The sequence below is a fragment of the Neopelma chrysocephalum genome, unplaced genomic scaffold (assembly GCF_003984885.1).
Source record: "Neopelma chrysocephalum unplaced genomic scaffold, ASM398488v2 Primary Assembly neopelma1_226, whole genome shotgun sequence".
NCBI classification, from domain to species: Eukaryota; Metazoa; Chordata; class Aves; order Passeriformes; family Pipridae; genus Neopelma; species Neopelma chrysocephalum.
In genome coordinates this window covers 883055-899151 of record NW_020897888.1, presented here as the reverse complement: position 1 = coordinate 899151, position 16097 = coordinate 883055, and the positions used below count along the sequence as shown (strand labels likewise).

General features: G+C 56.4%; 2 protein-coding genes across 15 annotated transcripts in view; one reads left to right on the top strand and one right to left on the bottom strand.

Moving 5' to 3' along the window:
• GRIN1 (glutamate ionotropic receptor NMDA type subunit 1) overlaps window positions 1–9061 on the top strand; it is a 35247-nt gene extending 26186 nt beyond the window's left edge. Inside the window, exons 19-21 of one of the 14 annotated variants that reach the window (XM_027703424.1) lie at window positions 266–517; window positions 1281–1391; window positions 7399–9061. In XM_027703424.1, the coding sequence (XP_027559225.1) occupies window positions 266–517; window positions 1281–1391; window positions 7399–7464 (429 nt within the window). In that variant the 3' untranslated portion in view covers window positions 7465–9061. The other 13 variants (XM_027703423.1, XM_027703419.1, XM_027703425.1 and 10 more) reach the window with 13 other exon arrangements.
• A 2452-nt stretch (window positions 9062–11513) lies between these two features.
• Window positions 11514–13202, bottom strand: LRRC26 (leucine rich repeat containing 26). Its single transcript, XM_027703364.1, has 2 exons — window positions 12659–13202; window positions 11514–11773 (listed from the first exon to the last, which is right to left on the bottom strand). Exons 1-2 carry the CDS (start codon window positions 13200–13202, stop codon window positions 11514–11516), a joined length of 804 nt encoding a protein of 267 aa, XP_027559165.1.
• Between the last annotated feature and the right edge of the window lie 2895 nt (window positions 13203–16097).

The window sequence follows — 16097 nt, the reverse complement described above, 5'->3', positions numbered from 1 at the left end:
GCCCTGTGGGGGTAAACAGCCTCATGGTAAAGAGCCGTTTGACATTGTAAGACTTTTCCACAGGAGGAAACGTCAGAGCACTAGTATCTGGTACATTGCTAGAAGGTAGGCAAGTGGAAAGATTTATTTGTTAAAAAAACAAACAAAAATAATGGTTTTTGGGATCACAGTTTTGCCATGGCTATTTCCTGAGATGCCATGGAAGAAAAAGACATTTCATTCCATTCATCTTGCTTTCCTTTCCGTTTGTGCATGTCCGCAAAAGAGAGAACTGAGAAGGAGGAGCAAATGTATCCCCGAGCATGCTCTACGCACCAGCGGGATACATTTTGGTTACCCCCGTGCGGTAGCAGAGCCAGACCTGGTCACTCCGTCCCCCGTCGGAAAGGTCACACTCATTGGCACGAAAGCAATTGGGGAGGAATCGTTGTCAGCGCCCGCCGCCGAGCGCGGCCGGTCCCCTCGGCTCGCTGCCCCCGCACCATGGCGGCTGGTGCTCCCAGCCTGCGCCAACCAGGTCCGACTCGCTAACTCCAACGCCTACATTTTTCAGTTCTGTTTCTCTTTGAGTTCATCCCGACCCGACAACATCATAGCACTAACGCTTTGCCTCCTCCCTTTCTTTTCCTTATTTTTTTTTTAATTTTCTTTTTCTTCCAGTTTCTTTTTTTTTTTTCCTTTTTTTTTTAGCCTGTTTTACTTTGGAAAAAAAAAAAAACAAACAACCACCAAACCACCACCAGCAACCACGTTCGGCTTTGCACAACTGCGTCATTTGAATTTTTGAACACTTTTTTTTTTACAGAATATTCATACAATGACTTCTCTTTCAATGCAGTCCTCTCTCTCTCTTCTGGCACTAGGATTCAGCCTCAGAAAAGGCCCTGAGCAATTTTTTTTTTTTTAGCGGTAGGTGCAGCATCTCACGTCTCTGTCCAGCCAGGCTAGCGGTGGAAGCGAGGGGCAGGGCGCCAGGCAGAGCATCCCCAGGAAGCGAGGTCAGCTGTGCCAGCCTGGCCACAGACACCCAGGAGAGCAGGGATACTCCCCAGAGGGGTTTCCAGCACTCCAGATGCAAGGCCGGCCCCCGGCAGCTGTATCAGTGTGGTGGCTGTGCCGTAGCCATGGGTCACGGAGGCCCTCGGAGGACTGGGAGTGACAGAACACCTCCAGTAGCTTTCTCACCTAAATGAAAGCCATGACATGGGGCAGTATTCAAATAGATTTAGAGTTTCCAACAACACACTAGAGATCTAATTACTTATACATATTCATTTTAGGATAGAAAAAGTGGTAGAGCAGAACCTGACCCTAAAAAGAAAGCCACTTTTAGGTCCATCACCTCCACCCTGGCCTCCAGCTTCAAGAGACGTAGGTCCTCCAAGGATACGGTAAGAGGAAGAAGAACAATTCTGCCCTCTCTCTTTCTCTCTCTTTCTCTCTTCTGCCATCCCATCGACTGCCACACACCCATCCCGAAGCTGCCAGTGTACATGCATAGCTCATGTTCGTCACCAGTCAGTCAGTCAGTCAGTGAGTCAGTCATCCCGTGTTCCTGAAAGGATGCTGGGATCCTGGAGGGCAGGCAGGAGGTGGCTTGGAGTCCTGTGATGAGTTGGGAGATGCAACTGAGTTTTTGTTTTGTTTTTTTGTTTTCTTTCTGCCTGGATGATTTCTGATGTTCTTCTCTGTGCTTCGCTCACCTTACCGGTGCTGACCTCTTGAAACGGATGACATTTTTTTTTTCCTTTTTTTTTATTCTGTTCCTGAGTGTTTCTGTACCTGTTTGTCATTGTATGCCTAAAAACAATCACCCCAGTTTAATTTGGGCACCGTGTCACCTCACCGAGAGCCATGCGTGTCACATTCTCTACATGTGATTTTTGTTTGTGACGATTAGCATTCGGGACGTAGTCCTGGGCACAGGAGTGACAGCTGTCTCTGGTTATTGTCAGCAGTAATGCAGCTCTAGAAAAGAGATACGAAGGCTTGAAAGTGGAGGTTGTTAAAGACCCAGCCTTGGTTCAAACTTGTGCTTTCCACTGCTGTCATGTAACCAGAGAAAATTTCCAAACTGCTGCCTCTAAAGCCAGCTGTTTCCAAATGCGCAAATGTGTCTGCTCGTGCTGGAGCTTCAGACACTTCAGCGTCAGGTTGGGCTGTTGGTCTGTCGGACTGAGCCGTGTCCCTCTGCATGTCGCCGTCTGTTGTATGACACTCTGCACTGTGGCTACTCTGTTGTCTCGTGTGGCAGCGCCCGCTGCGTGTTGCTGCCCGACCTCCTGGCGCGATGGGCTGGCCAAAACCACCTCCCCGGGGCGACCGGCGGGTTTCTGCCCAGGGCTGCCCAGAGCAGGCTCCCCGCCAGGCTGCCCGAGGCGCGGCGGGGACGGGGGGACGGTGGCAGGGCGGGGAGATGTGGCCCCCCGTGATGGGGTGGCCCGTCCCCAGCCGCAGGCTTGGGGCGCCCCGGGGAGCAGCATGTGATACCGCAGGGGGTCTCGGGGCCACGGCTCTGTGTGCGGAATGGAGGAGGCTGCCTTTGACACCAGCGCAGGCTCTGTGCCAAGAAGCTCCTGGAGCACCCCTGGGACACATCCCTGGGGACAGCTGAGCCCTCGGCCGGGCTCAACTGCCACCACCTCACACAAAGTGCTCCTCTCACTGTCACCTCGAAGCCTGCAAGTCATGAGGGGGGACCCACATTCTTCCCACCCATCCTCTGTCCCCATGGGGAAGACAGGCATCCCTGTCACCTCCTGCACTGCCTCCATGCTCCCCAGGTGGCACCTCGTCCAAGTGATGCTCCCATATCTGGGATGCCCTCTCCCCACTGCTGCACCCCCTGAGCAGCTCTACAGGGAGGTCAGAGGTTGTGTCTTGGTGACCTGAATCACAACCAGGGGAGAGAAGACAGAGATGGGGTGGGTGGTGCAGGGGAGAGAAGATGGGAAGAGTGAGGATGAGGAAGAGAAGTGGGATGCACAGAGAAAAAAAGGGAGAAAAAGTTGCAGAAATATCTGCATGTCCTGGGTAGATTCCCATGTTTTGATGTGTTTGAACTACTCCATGATTAGGAAACCAAGGGATCCGGTCCTGGGAAAGCAGAAGCCTGATGGTGCCCTCGGCACCTGGGGGGACCAGTTCCATTGGTGTGCTCATTGAGAGGAGCAGAACCCAAGAACAATGGGGCAGCTGGCGTGTGGCATCCCTGGTACCTCCCACACCACTCCTTCTTCAGGGAAGCATCCTGGGCCTGATCCTGTTCCACAGTGTGGCATCCACCCTACACCACAGCAGCCCACAGCCCTCTCTGCCCCACAGCAGGAGCACCCAATGCCCTGAGTTGACCAGATCCAGGGCTCACCTGCACCAGAGGTCCCATGGGTGAGCTGTGGAACTGTTCTCCCCCTTCCCACGCCTGGTGGGGATCAGCACAGCCTGAGGCTCCTTGTGCTTTGGGTCCCGTCCATGCTCTTCCTGGTGCATTGCTCACAGGCCAGTTGCGGAGGGAGATGACCCCACTCATCCCAGAAGATGCTCACCACTTTGGGAGCAGCTGCATCTGCAAGGCAGTTATGGTCAACTGTTCCCCACTGCCCAGAAGCCTGTCACAGTCCTCTACCTGCCATGGGGTGACGTGGCCAGGGTCCCAGGACACGTTCCCCAGGGAACTGGGCTAGCTGGGTCAAGAAAAAGCTACTGGGGTCAACATCCAAGCCAACGTGGCCAACTTGGAGTCTAGCAGCTCTGAGGTGCGGCTATTGCAGGAGGTCCACGGTGGAGCAAGCTTTGTGGGGATGTTGGGCAGACTTGCTGGTTGCTCTGCAGGATGAGCGACCAGCGGGAGGGTGCTGCCACCAGCTCATGTCACAGCCTGCGCTTGGTGCCCTCCACTTCCGTGCAGCAGCCCTGACCCAGAGACCCCAATGCCCTCCTGCTGTGGAAGGCCCCATGAGTACGTAGCATGCTGGGGCACGTTGCCTGGGGTCCTTGTAAAGACGAGAAAGCAGCGAGGTGCTCTGTTTCATGATGTTCATCAGAGCCACGGGCCCACACCAGGTCTTAGATGGGCGAGGCTGGAGAGCCCATGGGGCTGGAAGGCCAGGCTGACCCCAGCCCCACAGGCTCTCCTGGCTAGCGAGCGAAAGACGCAGACCTGGTGGCCTTGCTTCTTTCCTTTTCGTTGTCGGGAGTCTTAAAAATGGATTCTGCTCTGCAGCCCTGCAGAATGGTCCCTCAGGAGTGCCAGAGAGACAGGCTGGCACCATGGAGCCAAGACAGCCCTGGGAAGCTACCACCCCACTCTGAACGTCCTAGCGCCCACCATCACCCGAGCTGCACAGCCTCTCCGCGGCACATCATCCCCACCGCCCCAGGAGGAGATGCATGTGTTCCCCATAGGCAGCTCCTGCAACTCGAATAGCACTCGCAGAGCTGACGTACTGCCATCCATCGCAGCCACCCACGATACTGCAACCCCACAGACGCCATGTGAGACGCATAAACCACACAGACACCCTCCGAGCCGGCACATTTCCTACAGACACGTAACGAGGTGCACAGGTCCCTTAGCCACCCCCCCAGCCATCGGCAGCCCCCGCAGAGACACACTGCCAGCCCGTGGGCACCCCCAGGCACGGCACGACACACGTCCCACGTCACCGCCAAGGGCGCGGCGCTGCCGGCGGTGCTGCCCTGCAGCCGTGGGGACGGTGCCAGAGCTGGTCGAGAGCCGAGGGGCTTCATGGAAAAGGTCACCTTCTCAGTGAAGGATCAGCTGTCCCAAAGCCAAATGCTTCTTGGCTGAAACAAAGAGCCTAGTTTTTTTTGGCCCAAAAGAACTAAAAGTAGGTCAAAGACAACTTTTTTTTTTTTTTTTTTAAAGGGAAGTTGATATTTTCTACAGCAAGATTGCATTTAGCTGGAATCCTAATTTTTAATTGAAAAAAAAAAAACAAACAACGACAAACCAAAATTCTTCCAGAAAACTCTTCCACCAGCCAGGGACTACCACATGAGCCCAGTTAGGTTGAAGTCATTTTTGAAGACATTAAGTTCTTGTCTATATTTTCTTCCTGGTTGTCATTTAAAGTTTTTGGTGCCTTCACTTCACTTCCATACCTTAACATGTTTGAGTCTCTTCTACGGTTAATATTGATTAATTTCTTGGCTTTATAATGTTTGGTTTGGGGATTATTGCACCATCCCTGTAACATAATTTGCCCTAAATTACTGATATGTGCTTCTAGCATTAGTTCTACTTTAACATAATTTCGATATGACCGTTTTCTTGCTTTTTTTTGCTTTTCTTTTTTTCTTTTGATTTTAATTTTGATTATTAAAAATTGCATGCATGAACAAAAAAAAAAGTAAATGAGAATGTTACCCTGTGATAACTCTGTGATTGGAGGAGATATGCTTTCAAATCAAAAGCCATGCTCTTGTATTTTAATTTTTCTGGCCAGATTCCCCATTTCACTTGGTTATTTTAGCGTTGCCCCCCCCCCCAGAGCTGTGCAGAGAGGCCAGAAGGCCCCAACCTGCCCTGCTAGACCTCCAAGCCTTCCACCACAGATGCCACACGTACACGTGCACCCAGGCACACGACTCACACATGCACACAACGCTTTTCCACCCCACTTGCATCAGGCAGGATATTCAACAAAGGACCTTTCTTCTACTCATTCATTTTTGTATCTCAAGTTCCTCCTTCTTCTCCACCAGTGACTCACCCGGCCTCTCCCCTTTCCCAGTCGCCTCTCCTCCCTGCGGGAGTCAAGCTCCATCCCATGAGCGCACACCTCCCAGCAGTTTTGCCATGGGAACATCGCATTTAGCCTGGAATCCAAATTTTTCACAAGGAGGGGGTGGCTGCACCCATTTTTGGGAGAGGGGTGTTTTTTGTTGGGCTGATGAACAGCCACAAAAAGCTCCCCCCAGGGCGGCAGAGCGGCGTCAGGATGGCCCCGGCCATTCTCCGTGCCAACAGGTGATGGCCGAGGTGTTGCCCTTTAGCAAAGCAAGGCCACGGTGAGGAATTCCCAGAGGCTCCATGGGAATATCAGCTAGTCCCCTAGGTGACAGGATGATCCTGTGAGATGCTCCCTGGGTGTCAGTTCGTTCCCAGCATGTGTACCGGAGAGATGGGAGCACACGGCTCCTGGCCCCGGCCCAGCTGCTCCCCACCAAGAGGTCCTGGTGAAGCACAAGGCTGGATTGGGCAGCCCTGAGGACCCCACACAAGGCTCGGGGGGGGCTCCCAGACTTCCCCGTGGCAGGAGGCAGGGCATAGAGCACACAGGGTAGCCACAGTGCCAGAGCTGCCAGCAGCACCGCGGAGGCCACCGGAGACAGCACGGACCAATGCGGGGCAGGTCACGTCCCATCTCTGAGGAGCCCCCGGGAGCCCCTCGAAAGATCAGCCCTCCTGGGCAGGGTGGTGTAAGGGCTGGGAAAATGTCACTGGAGAGGGCCTGCACTGCAGCACATGAGACCCACTGAGACCCTTTCCTGCCCTGGCACCGGTTGAGGATCCCAGACAGCAGCAGAGGATGCTCCTGTCACCTGCTCTCACAGCAGGGCTGGATAGGGCTACCAGTCCAGGCTTTGGAGTTAGGAGAGTGGAACTGGGAGAGGAAGGGAGTATGAAAGGAGGAAGGGAGAAAATAACTGCCTAGTTGTAAATTCCTGCCCAGGGAGGAAGGACTTTTTTTTCTTGCCCATTGGTGGATATTTCTTTCTTGCCCCATGCTTGCTAACGAGACTGCAGTGGGGGAGGTCTTTCTCAGGGAGTGTTTGCTGAGCCCCCCCATCCACAAGGAGCACGGAACCCCAAATCCAGGCCACATCCCCACCACAGGCTGTATTTTCACATTAGCAATCAACGCCACACTTTATCACAAGCCAACCACACCACACATCTCACCTGCATGAAAGGATAGTCACAGCAGGGTCATTCAAGCAAGGAGGTGAAATGCCCTGGCCTCAAAGCACAGCTTGATCTGGCATCAGAAAGGTGCCAAAACCTAGCCAGACCCTCCAAACACAGGTTCAGCAGTGGGCTGGGCTGATGAGTCACAGGCTTTGTTTTGTAGCCCTCCCAGAGTGGAGAGGGGCTCGCTCAGCGGGCAACGTGGCAGCCACGCTCCGCAGAAGCTGCGCCACGCTTCTGGGTGTCCCCTCTGCCCAGCTCTAGGGTGCTTGGAGAGTGTCTGCAACGACCTCTGCACAATTGCATTGGGAAGGGGACCTCAGCCAGCAGCAGCTCTCGGGGCGTTGCATCACTCCCAAGAGATATCCTGTAGGCACACATGGGATATAAGTACCAGTGGGGACAAGTGCCAGAACTGCCTAACACTTCTTTCTCCTTGTCTGTCTATTTGTGTGTTGCAGCAGTATCACCCCACCGACATCACTGGCCAGCTCAACCTCTCCGACCCCTCAGTCAGCACTGTGGTGTGACCTTCTCCCTGAGGGCCATCAGTCCTTGCCCAACACAGTAGGAAGGCATAGCCAGGACTGCCTTTCAAGGGACACTGATGGGTTCTTCCGGGTGAGATGGGAGGAAAGCATCCTTCATCCATACACAGTGACTCCATTGTATATCTCCCTCCCTTCCCAGGCCTGCTGCCATGCTCGTGCCCCAGAACGCACGGCAGAACCAGGACACGGTTTGGACTCCACTGTACAGAGAATATTGCTTCCAAGCAGAGTCACAATAATCAGGATTGCCACTGACTGGCTCCGTGCAAGGGGAAAGGACTGCGGAAGGCACACGGTGCCTGCTCTCCCATGGCAGTGGGGAACAGCTGGTGCCAGACCACAAACACGTGCTCCACTGTGCAGGCTGCAGGCTCCTCAGCACACACGGCCCCTCAAACGTGTGCTCCACGTTTCCCACCACCTGGAGGGCTCCAGTGCAACGTGCTGGTCCTGAGTAGCTGGAGCAGCCGGTGTGGTTCGGCAGGTTGGGCACATGTTCCTGCTGTGCCAAGTGACCCCCACGTCTGCCATGGGGGCTGGAAGGTGTGTGCTCTGCTCCTCGCAGGGTGTGACCCCCTGCTCCTCCCTCCCATCAGCTCCAGGCTGTGACTTGGCTCCTGTCTATGGTCAGGAGCACTCCCACCCTGCAGCCCACGCTCCTGTGCTAATCGTGGTACCCTGGAGCCCACAGCGTGCTGCCAGCCAAGGTCTCAGCTCCCCACCTCTCCTGCACAGAAGACATCCCCAGGACCTGGCTATGGCCAGCATGTAGCACTCACCCAGTGGCTCTCCTAGCCGGGAATTCTCCACGGGGAATGGCTCTGGATGGTTGCACTGACCTTTACCCCAGCTCCACACTGCCTCAGCACCAGCAATGCAAGGAGAGATGCTGCTGGCTGGTCGTGGCTCGCTGCCCGCAGTGTCGGGGCACACGGCCGGCACTGCCAGCTTCCCTGCCATCCTCACCTGTAGCTCCAGCTTGCCAGCAGCGCCCATGGCAGCCCTGAAGCCTCAACTCATGGCGCTGCATCTGCCTGAACCCGGAGACATGGAAACCAGATCGCAGTTCAGGAGAAGGAAACCAAACAAGCCAGGCTGATGCCATTCCTTCCTGCACCTTCCTCCCCTCAAGCCTAACCCCTGTGCCAGCACCTCTGACCTCACTGTGGGCTCTGAGAGTGGGTGCAGAGACACCAGCACTGGGGGAAGCACCTGGCACCAGCCAGGCTGGTGATGAGCAGCTACTGCACGTGCACAGGCAGCATCATATCCTGCCTCCTGCAACATGGAAAACCCACCTGCAATGTGGTACCAAGCCCCAGTGGCATGAACTGCCTTCTCCCTGCCCCAGCCAAGCAGACAGGGCTTCCCCCAAGGGCAAGCAGCCCCACAGGCAGGATTTTCAAATGGCAGCTGAGGTCTGTGAGCATCGTCCCACTGACTGCTGTGGCTCCATCAAGTTCATCTAGCTCCAGCTGAGAAATTGGACCCATTCTACTTTATACGTCAATGTAACATTAATACCGAGTTTTTGCAAGAGCTCAGTAAAGTCTAGACTGGATCATGAAGTGGTTTATTCCGATGCCGTGTGCCTCTTTCTGTCTCTGGCTTCTGGCAAAGCTGGCAGGGAGCCCTGTGCTGAGTCAGAACCTCACCCAGCCCCACTGCAGGGTCTGCAAACAGTGGAGGGTGGAGGGACGGGAAGGGTTGGAGAAACCAGCAGGGAGAAAGGCCAGGAGCTGCAGAGGAGATGAGGGAAGGACCAGCATCATTCTGGGATACTCAGCTGATAGACAGCCTGAACAGCCACAGGGAGGGGGACAGGCCTTGCAGTGAGGGGATGGGGACAGTCCGGAGCTGTCCAAACACCAGCACCATGGCAGCTGGTTCTGTCCCACCTCCATCCCAGGGAAAATGGTCCACTGCCCCTGCTGGGCTTCCCATCTCCTGGGAGCCAGTGTGGGGCACTGGCAGTGGGACCAGCCTTTGGGAACAGAGGATGGACCACAGGGGTGAAGCATCTGGGGGAGTCCTCACACATCAGCCCATCCATAGGGAGGCTCCACTGAGGGATTTGCAAAACAGAAAGACAGCTCCCTTGGGCTGAACTGAAGCAACATCACCCACTGACAGAATAGTCCCCATGTGCTGAGACCACCAGCCCAACCTTCATGGTGGGCTCAGCCTCAGGGTGGTCTGGGAGGAGGAGCGGGGCTCTGGGGGCCAAGCAGGATGACAAGCGAGGTCTTAGCTCCAAATGGGAAGCCCAAGCCTATTTGGGAAGGATTGAATGCTGTCACTAGAGAGGATCTGGGAGAACTGGGATTGCTCCTGGGACAGGCAAGAGGATGATCCTGGCAGAGGTCCTGCAGAGCTCCCAGGTGCAGAGCTGGTGGTAGTGGAGGAGTTGCTCCCTGCAGTCCCCACACCCCTCGACAGAGAAGGAAGTAGGAATCTGGCACTGTGGCAGCTCACTGGGTTGGTTTCTCTCTTGAAAATAAAAATGGGAGCAAGCCACAGCTGAAGTGACATTTGGTTTATTCTCTGTGTGATTTACTGAACCCTTGCCAAGAGTTTACTGAGGGATGAACTGACCTGCCACATCCCTGGCTGGTCCACAGCTCCTGCTGAGACCGAGTGAACAAGGGGAGCTGGTGGTCACAGCCATCTCACTGGGGCTCTGACCATCTTGCAGTCGGCACAAGATCAGGCAAAAAGGGCTGTTTCTTCTCCTTGAAAGATTGTTTTTGTCACCCAGCTTGTGCTTTACTCTGGAGCACAGCTCCAGATCCTTCCAGGCCATCTCCCAGTACAAACAATAAGCATGTCCAGAAGCATTTCCACAGGGAAGGGCAGGAGGTGGCAGGGCAGGGAGGTGCAGGGGCAGCCCCAGCCCTCTTTTGTGGGTGATGGGAGGTGAGGCAGCATTAAGGGCTGCATCTCTGTCCTGTAAACCCACACGGGCTTGTTTGCCCCCACTCCCATCACTGAGCTACCTTGGCCTGCTTTAGCCTAGGGAAAACCATTGAAGGAGGAACTACTGCAAGCCTCACCCATCCTTTGGCAGTTCCTCTGCTGAACCACATCAGTGGAAGCTCAAGGCTCTTCCCAACCCTCACCATAACCTTCAGCCTTACTCTAGATCTTGATTGTTGGTTGAGCTTCCTCAGCTCCAGCATTCCTGACTCAATGAAAAAAACCTATCAAAAGAAATGTTTTGCAACCAGTCCTGTCCTTGACCAGGACATGAGGGCTCTGGGGTAGTCTGAAAGCCTCATGAAGGCTCTGGAATGCTCCAAAAACACACAGAGATTTTCAGATGCACCAAAAGGCACATGGGGAGCTCTGCAGTTCACCAAAAGGCAAACTACTGCCTGTCAGGACACAGAAGCCAAACAAATGGCATCTGGGTGCATGAAAAGCCAAGCCAAGGAGTTTGGAGGGCATGGAAAGGTACCCTGAGGCCGATGGGGTCATTGAAGGCAGACAGAGAGTGCTGGGGGCACCAAAAGGCCCAAGGAGGGATTAAGAGCAAACTGAAAGGCACGCAGAGGCTCCTGGGCTGCACCAAAAGGTAAATGGTGACTCCTGGGGTGCCCAGAGGAATACAAGTGTTCTGAGATGCACACGGGGCTCCCAGGCTGCACCCCGAGGCACCGTGAGGCACGTGGTGCATCCTGAAAGGCACACTGAGGCCACTGTGCACCACAAGGGGCAGGACAGGGGGAGAAGGATCACCTGGACAACCCCAAGAAGGGTCTGAGGGTGGTCTGGGGAAGCTCCCAAAACACTGAGAGCATCTGCAGTCAGCCCATGCCCCACAGGGTGCTGAGCTGCAGGCTGCTCTCCCAGCAGCAGGGCAGAGGGAGCTTGGAATTGTCCTGGGGACTGAGAAAAACCAAAGCAGTTCCAGGGACAGATCTTCCACTCACTGGTCTGCTGGGACGTGTTTGCAACAGGTGGGTGCAGCCGGCTGGAGAAGGGCGTGGACCACAGCCTGCCCTGGGCTAAAGCCTGGCCATCCTGGCTCAGTGCACCCTGCAGACACGGGGTCTCCTCCAGCAGTGGGACTCCCTGCGCAGGCTGTGGTAAAACACTACGACCGAGCCCATGAAGGTGCAGAAGAAGATGCTGGCAATGAAGGAGAACGGTCCAATGATGAGGAAGGTGATGTATTGCTCAGAGGACAGTGAGGTCTCCTGGCATTGCCTGAAGGACTCATCCCCAAAGGCCATGATCGGGTACTTGTTCAGCTGCTCTGGGACTCTGCAGAGGAGCAAACTCTTCTCTGGAAGAGAAAAGCAGTGCTGGTGGGCACACTGAGCATCTGGGAAAGGCAGGTGTCAGGGACAGGGGGATGGCAGCTCTGTATGGGACAGACGGGACCAGGGCAGGAGGACATAGGGCAAGATCCCTCTGTCAGGGTACAAAGAAAGGGAGCTGTGGGGTTCAGGGATCATCTACATCCTGAGCCCCAGAGAGCGGGATTGACAGGGAGATGGGCACAGGAAAATGGGTTTGGGGCAGGATGGCAGATGGGGCAGACAAGGTGGGGGGACTGGTTCCCAGGAGACAAATGTGGGGAGCATTCAACAGCCAGGTTGGAGATGTCACAGGATGTCCGAGCCAGCACAAGTGCAGGCACACATCCGAGCTGGAATCAATCAGGAAGAAGTGGCAGCTAAAGCTTGCTGGCAGAAGTGTCTTTCACTGGGGCTCATGGGGAAAGAAATGTGGGATCAGAACCAGGTTCCTGAAGGCTTTGGGGAAGGGGCTGAAAGCACTGCATCCTGGCTGGGTCAGCAGCCTGACAGACAGGCTCCTCTTGCCCCCTCAGGTGCCCATTGCCCTCCCTGTGACAGGACTGGTGCCACTGCTGGGGACAGCACTGGGTGCCTGTCACTGGGACATTGCCCAGCCCTCCCCTCCAGGCAATCCCTGCTGGTGACCAAGGTCAAAGGGTGGGCACCAGGTACAAGACCCAAGGATGTGTCCACCTAAGGAGACACAGGAGCTGCCATGGCCTGAGGACAGGTTCTGGGGAAGGTTGCTGTACCCCAAGGGCACTGACCACCCAAGCTCTCGGGAGCCAGGGGAGGTCCTGCCTCAGCCCCTCCGGGGTGACCAACCAGCCTGGAGCAGGTGGGGGCTTGGGGACACTCCGGGCACTCACCTCGTACTTTCTCCCTGTTGAGGCTGAGCCAGCGCCAGAGGGGCAGGATGCCACAGCTACACACCCAGGGGTTGTCCTGCAGGAGAAGGGCTTGGAGCTGGGGCAGGGCACTCAGCACCACAGGCTCCAGCTCCCCCAGCCTGTTGCTGCCCAGGTTGAGCGTGGCCAGGCTGGCGAGGGGCTGGAAGGTCTCGGGGCTCAGCACGCTCAGGTAGTTGTGGCTCAGGTCCAGCTCCTGCAGCGCCCCGAGCCCCAGCAGCGCCTGGCCGTGGATCAGCTCCAGGCGGTTGTGGGGCAGGCTGAGCAGCCGCAGCCCCGGCAGCGGAGGGAAGGAGCGCGGCCCCAGCACGATGATGAAGTTGTAGCCGAGCCACAGGGTGCTGGTGTTGGTCGACAGGCCCCAGGGCACCTCGCGGAGGCCTCGCTCGCTGCAGTCCACCTCGCCCGGGGAGCAGCGGCAGGCGGCCGGGCAGGCGGGCGAGGGCGGTGGGTGCAGGAGCAGCAGGAGGGGCAGAACGGGGCCGAGGACCCTCCAGCAGCCCATGGCAGAGAGCAGAGAGGGCTCCCCGACCTGCGGTTACCCAAGGACAGGTTCCCCCGTGCCCGATGCCCTGCCCAGCCCCTGTCCCTCTGCGGAGCGCGGCAGTGCCGGTGGAGCTGCTGGGCAGTGCCGCGCTCAGCTCCTGCAGCCACACGAGTTCCCCGCTCGCCCGGCCGCAAACCTGGATCAGGCTCTGCACCCGGACCCGTTTTTCCTCGGGGTGGAGCTGAACTTTTTTCAGCAAATATTTTTGCAGTGATGCTTGCCCTGGCAAGGTGTGGAGCCGTGCCCTCGTCCCTCCCTCTGCCAGGCACTGCTCCAGCCAGGTAAGCAGCAAGTTCTGCGTAGCCTGGGATTAACTGCTTGTGTGTGCTGCAGGCTGGAGAGCCGAAAATAAGCAAAGCCAGATCCCTCTTTTGGCCTCCATCCTCTCCAGGGGCATCCCCCGTGGGCATGCTGCCTCACCAGCCATGTACAGAGGGGGTGTGGGCCCAGGACCCCTGTAACTGCCTGGGTGGGACAAAATCATACAATGCACAGGTCTAACCCCATCTTCTGTGCTGTCCCACCATGCCCAGGGGTCCTCAGCGGGGAGCTCTGCTGGGAGACATGGGCTACCCCAGTGAGCCCAGCCCTTGTCCGGGCTCTGTTTGCCCCTGGCACGACACCACCAGCCACGTCAAAATGAGGAGGGCTGGGATGAGGGTCCCATGGGCCACTCTTCTCCTCCCCCACAGGGTCACACGTCTGTGTGCACGTGGAGGGTCACCCAGGAGCCCCCTGATGACAATGCATGGGAAAGGTGAGCTGCTGGGCTGTAGCCACCCAAAACTGGTTTACCCTCACCCTGGCATGGCAGTGCCAGTTTGAGAGGGCTCAAAGTCTGCCCCCACCCTGTTTACACCTGCTCCAGTTCAAAGCTGCCTGAAACCCTGCAGCAGAAGGCTGAAGAGGAGGGGTGGCACTTCCCAGTGCCACTGTCCCTGGCAGAGCTCAGCAGGGATGGGGGGACAAGGGGACACGGCTGGCAGCAGCTTATCCCACTTACAGTCCGGAGTAGGGGCCTGTAGCTGAGCCACAGCCCCCACTCACACCCTCACACCCCCTGTCCCGTTCGAGCTCTGGTGGTTGCAGACCTGGAGGAATCTCTGTCACCTCTGCCCCATGGCCAAGGGGCTGGAAGGGCAGCAGGGCAGGGCACAGTTGCACCCCAGGTCAGGACCAGGATGTTCCCAGATCTGGGGCAGAAGCAGCAGGCAGATGGTTTATTAATAGCTTCCCGAGGAGCTTTGGTTTATTTATCTATCCTGCAGCAAACTCAGTTTACTGCATTAATCCCCATCTGGAAATAATTCAGAGGAATCCTCCTGCCCAGCCCAGCCCTGGAGCAAGGGCACAAACCCACTGCCACGTGGAGCTGCAGGCCCAGCTCATCCCACCCGCAGCTATGGGCTGTATGGAGACCCGAATTTTTAGGGAGCCCTGTCCCAAAACATTCTTCCTCCCCAGGGACTGCATTGCCCACTGCCTGCATCCACCTGGAATCAGGTAAGAAGTGTAAAAATTACTGAAAAAATAACCCAAACCACTATGAAAAGCCAAATCATTTCCAGCTTTTGTGCTCAGAGAGTCCAGGAGGCTGAAAACCCATCTCAGCTCCTCTGCCAGCCCCTTGCTGTCACCCTGATGGCACATGGCAGGGGAGATGTCCCTGCCAGAGCCATGTCCAGACATCATCCTTTGCTCCTGCCTGGCCCCACTCCTGTTCTCCATACATTGGCTGCACCCCACTGCAATAGCAGGTTGAGGTCCTGTGCCCCAGCAGTGCCACCACTGTCCCTTCACACACGCTGCCAGTACCTGGCAGAGCATGGGTCTGTCCCTGTCCCTTCTCTGGAACAGGGGGACCCAGCACCTGCAGAAAGAGCCCAGATCCCAGTTCCCAGCCAGGGCAGCATTCACTGGTGTCCTGCTCCCCCTCCATGACACCTCTTCCTGAGGTTTTGGGCTCCAAATGGAACAGCACAGCCTGGTCCCAGGGCCAGCACCAGAACAGGCTGCCCGGAGCACCTGCTCTGCAAGGACAGCTTGGATGGCCTGTGCTGATGGAGGAGCCCTCCAGGGCACAGGGCTCAGTTCTGGCCCTGCTCTGCCCAAGGTGCCAAAGCAGGGTGCCCAGCCAGGGTGCCAAAACCATTCCCAGAGTCAAATGATGGAGAGGACGATCAACTCCTTCAGTGACCAGCCACTGGCTGGGAGCAGGGGGATGTGCACGGAGGCACATGGCAAGGGTCAAGCCCCACAGAGTGGTTCTGGTGCTGGGGGGATGAAGGGGAGGAGGAGTGGGAGTGCAGAGGCAAGAACAGGGGGTGTGGGAGACAGGAAGCCATGGGCTTGGTCACCCATCACTGCTGGAAAGTTGGGACCCAAGGTGCTGGGCTGAGCACAAAGCCCTGCTGGCATCTTTGTACAGAGCCATGCCTGGGGTAGGGGTGGGCCTTTCCCACACTCTTCCCACCACCCACCATTGTGTATTTGGGGCAAAATGAAGATAGAGGAGAAGGTGCATTAAGACTCAGTGACGGCTCTTATCCGTTCCTTGAAGGCTTTAATTTCTTGCATGTCCCCATTAATTAAAGGTCCAAGGCAGGACTCCCACAGAGTCTCTGAACCACACTACACACAATTCCGTCACCCCTGGAGCTCCCCAGGCTCAGCTCTGCTGGGAACATCTCAGCTGTGACTTTTTTATGGCAGGTGACACCAAGTGGCAGAGTCGTGCATGGTGCCCTGAACAGTGTGGGTGTCATTCACAGCTGGGTGCTGTGCACAGGGTGGGTGCTGTATATGGGGTGGGTGTTGTGCACGGGGTGGGTGCTGTGCACGGGGTGGGTGCTG